Source organism: Apaloderma vittatum, unplaced genomic scaffold (genome assembly GCF_000703405.1).
Source record: "Apaloderma vittatum isolate BGI_N311 unplaced genomic scaffold, ASM70340v1 scaffold28506, whole genome shotgun sequence".
NCBI lineage: Eukaryota > Metazoa > Chordata > Aves > Trogoniformes > Trogonidae > Apaloderma > Apaloderma vittatum.
Window position 1 is genome coordinate 98,845 of NW_009723840.1, and position 4,141 is coordinate 102,985.

The following is a 4,141-nucleotide window of genomic DNA, read 5'->3' on the forward strand; positions in this document are numbered from 1 at the left end:
AGCTGAAGGCCATTGCCCTTCCCTTGTATCACCAGCTAGACCTCGATTTGCAGCACCTGATGTTACACATTATGGTCCCTCCAAAATGTGTCGTGCCTAATATTTGTAGAAATCCCTCTTAGCCTGAAGTGACATTTCCTTCATCCTGGGAGATTTCACTATGAGCAATGATACGTTTGTTCAGCTGATTAATTTAGTACAGGCAACCAAAAGAAAACGGTATTTAGTGGCTTCCAGCACTTCAAAGCAGCAGAGGGAAACCTTATCCATAGTGAAGCACCAGGGAAGTCAGCTGGATACCACCAATGGGAATTTTTTCCTCCTATCAAAAGACCAGATTTTTTCTGGACCTCAGTTTACTCTTACTTATTTGTAGATCTGCCATCATGGTCTGCTACCAAACTTTTCAGACAGGATAGAATTCATTCTGGTAGAAGTTATTTTTCCTGGCTGTTTCCATGGTAAAGAAAGAATGATTCTTTAAGCGTGAGGATGCTAACCCTCTGGTATCAGCTGATAAAGCTCTGATAGCAGCTTAACGTGTGTGAGAGGTCTAAAAGGCAACATGCTGCAATGCAGCTTTTGTTTCCCAGGTGCTGTGGATGAGACTTTCTGCTCTCAGCCATCTGGGGGTCCACTGGCCCTAGCTGCTACAACACAAGAGATGGGAGAAATGAAGACTTTGGTCCCTTTATACTCATCCTAATTCACTTTCTAAATCATCAACCATAATTTTCAGGAACCAGGACAGTCACGCAATTGTTCCAATCTAAGCCAAGCCTGCCTCTCCAACGGGACTTTCCAGTGACTGCAGAGCTTCTCTGAGAGCCTAAGAGCCAGGCGAGGAAGGAGTCCAGCCAAGGCATTGAGCAAGAGAGCCGAAATGCCGTGAGAACTGAGGGCAGCCAGGGCAAAGCATTTCTAAATAGCTCTTTGACAGGCTGGTGGCACAGCAGGAGGGCACAAGCAGGGGAAATAATTGGGAAGGAGATTGACAGGAGTCTAAAGACAGAGTTCCTGGGAGCTAAGAGGACAAAAGTACAAAGGGAATGTGTCAGAGAAAGGATATTTTGAATTTGGCCCATAGGGAAGTCTCTTCCAAGTGCTACCAGAAGCCTTTAGCAGATATTACTGTGTTTCTGTGTGGAGGCACTTTAGCTCTAGGACCTGGCAAGGGAAATAGCCCACTGGGGACACTTGGTCAGAGCACCTGTACCCAGGATAGACGAGAAACGGTGCCATCAATCCCACATGATCACTGGCCACAAGACATCAAGTTGGGGATGCTCCCAGATGGTATTCCCACCACCACCACATCAGAACAATGAGCACAAGGAAAATCTCAGTGAAACTATGCTGACACATGGGTCTGCAGGGAGTACGGACAGCCACCTGCAGCTGCTGTGAGCAAGAGGAGCTTGATTTACTTGTGGAGAAGGCTGGAGAGGTCATGGATTATGACTTGTCATGTCCATAGCTGGTGCAAACCTATGTAACACTAGCATACATGGTTACACGCCACAGCCTGTTCTAGCCATGCCTCGCTTTCCTCTGATTAACATTCACAAATTAACATTCACATCTGTTTCTTCATGCATACAGTAAGAATAGAAATCTATTTACCTAAAGAAACATAGCTGGTGTGTTAGAAGGTGGCACAGAGCAAAGAAATGAGGTGTCCCAAGCAAGCCTTTAATGCCAAAGCATGTCCTGCTTTGGGGAGTGATTCTGCTCCTGACTGCACTGGGGCACATAGCAAGTAAGGGAAGACATGAGTCAGAATTCCCTGGGGTGGAGAGAGAAACCCAGCCTGCTCTGTGCTCCTGATGCCTAACTCCTTGTGTGTCTTCATGCAGAGTGCGTGTGCCATCGGTGCTCCTTGCTCTTTGGTTCAAGCCCCTAAGAAGGCATACAGCTGGGTGCCTTAGGCTAGTGCATCATCTAGTCTGAATATTACTGGTGCCTTAAGTGAATTGGTCCTTTTTCAGCCATTCCTGAAAAAAATCCTGAGCAAAGACTGGATTTTGGCAAAGGAAAAGCCAGACTCACTGGTGTTAGCAGTCTCGCAGTTCTCCGAGCATCTGCCGCACATGAGGGAGCCCCTTGGGCAGGTAGGCAACTGGTCCCACACCTGGGTGCAGTGATGCTTGGGAGATCCCACTGTCATTTGCAGGCTGTGGTCCAACCTGCAGACACCTCTCCAGCAGCCAGGGCTGTTTATAACCATGGGGACTGTTGATGCGGGGGAGTTCAGCTATTACAGTACTTCCATGTGAGAATAAGCAACGTCTTTCTGGGAAACACAGGAACTGATTTCTTTAAAGAGGACAAAAAGCTTTGGTGAATATCCCAGTGAATATTACCATTCCATGAGTTGCAGGTTTGTAAGCTCCTTTCACATCTCTGTAGTTGTGAGATAAATGGGTAGGTGACATGTGACAAATGTTTAAAATATGCAAGTACCATCAAAACCTACTTTTAAAACAATCCTAAATCTCCCCCTTTGCTACTGAGGAGTCAAACTGCCAACACAAAATCACGGGCCATTTCAGGGTGAGGAGTCTTTCCATGGCATTCCCTTGGGCACTGCTCTCACTCTGTGCCAGAGCGAGAGGCTGCGAGGTGCCGGCTCCCTGCGGCAGGACTGAGCTGGGCAGCATGTGCTGCCGGTGGGCTGCATTTGGGTATCTCCTCTACGCCCTCAAACGAGGGCTTCCCTTGCTCTCTTTCACTACCACAGTCTTGCATGAGAACAATAGAAAAACCATGAGGTTTGCTTTTTCTTAACCAGGAGCTTCTGCGTGATGTTCATAAGTACGTGGTGAGGGAATACATCACGCAGGTCATGAAATCCAGAAGGATAATGAAAAGGGAGACACGGCAGCAAGTGAGTGAAAAGATGAACCGGGAAGCCCAAATCCTTAATAACATGCTCATTGATCAGGTACGTGAGTTCCCTCCCGGCATCCCCTGGCTGCCCCGTTCCCAGAGGCGCAGTACTCTCTCTTGGCTTCCTGTGGACTGAGGCAGCAGGTTCTTGAGGAGTCAAGCCTCAAGAAATGTAGCAGTGCTTAAAAGAGAGCAGTGAGGTGGTCACTGCAGGTTCATGGTGTGGACTTCAGTTCAATGGCTACTCTGCAGCAGTGGCTTGTGTATGCTCAGCTGTGGGCTCCCTGATCGCAGTGCCTGGTGTTTTATCACACTCCCAGGTGCACAGGTGCTTTGCATGAGGTCTTTTGTGTGCTCTGGGATCACACTCATGCTGTTGCAGTTTCTTCCTGGGTCTCTTCCCTTGGACCATGAGATGCACCTTGTCTCCAAAGGATCCCTGCACTGGGTACAACTCACAGAGATGAGTCCATTGAGAAGGACCATCCAGGCATGCCGTCTGCATAGAGGATGATGGGGAGAAAATTGTGGCTGTTTGTGTGTTTTATGTCTAGGTAACATCAGTCTGGGGTTTTCAGGGAAGCCAAAGTTGAATCCATTGGATTTTACAGAAAGTTGGGTCTCTGGGGCAATAAATCCCATTGAGGCAGATCAACCTCAGAGGTGTGGCACATTAGGCAGAAGGAGGTAAAGTCTTGTCTCCACAATCCACTGCTGTGCCAGACGAGAGCCACAACACTCTGTGCAGGATCTGGCTTCACTGGGGTCCTTGTGAGCATCAGGGTGTGCCAGGTTGGGCCCCAGGGGAGTTCCTGGAGGTCCATTGCCATTGCCACCCTGTGCTGCCTTGGGCAGAACCCCACTGCTCGCTCAAGACCAGCTTGTTCTGCCTGCAGCGGTACTGTCTTACATGAGATAAAGAAACCCGCTGCCATGCTCTGTTCTGCAGGTAAAAAGGCATTTTGCAGGTGCCCTGCTCCTCCCTGACAACTCCATATGCCTCCTTGCTCACAGGGCTCTGACTCTGAATGGCTCTGTCCTGCCATACTGCACATTGCCAATATCATTGGGGAGAAGAAGAAAGACAAGATCAAGGAGCACATCAAGGAGCTGTGTCAGGATTATCCAGATATCAGGTACATGAACCAGGAGACAGCAGAACTGTCAGGCTTCATTCCAAACAGCACTGGCTTGCCTTGTGCCTTGGTCAAGCTCTTCAGCTTCTTTTCTCCTTCTCTTCTCTTCTCTTCTC

At 48.5% G+C, this 4,141-nt stretch overlaps 1 protein-coding gene across 1 annotated transcript in view; it reads left to right on the forward strand.

The window, feature by feature from the left end:
• Positions 1–4,025, forward strand: part of EXOC3L4 (exocyst complex component 3-like 4) — a gene marked incomplete at its 3' end in the record, with an annotated part of 17,799 nt that extends 13,774 nt beyond the window's left edge. The window contains exons 8-10 of the mRNA XM_009872270.1: positions 1,989–2,111; positions 2,792–2,944; positions 3,904–4,025. Coding sequence (XP_009870572.1) covers positions 1,989–2,111; positions 2,792–2,944; positions 3,904–4,025 — 398 coding nt within the window. The remainder of the gene's footprint in view (positions 1–1,988; positions 2,112–2,791; positions 2,945–3,903) is intronic.
• Between the last annotated feature and the right edge of the window lie 116 nt (positions 4,026–4,141).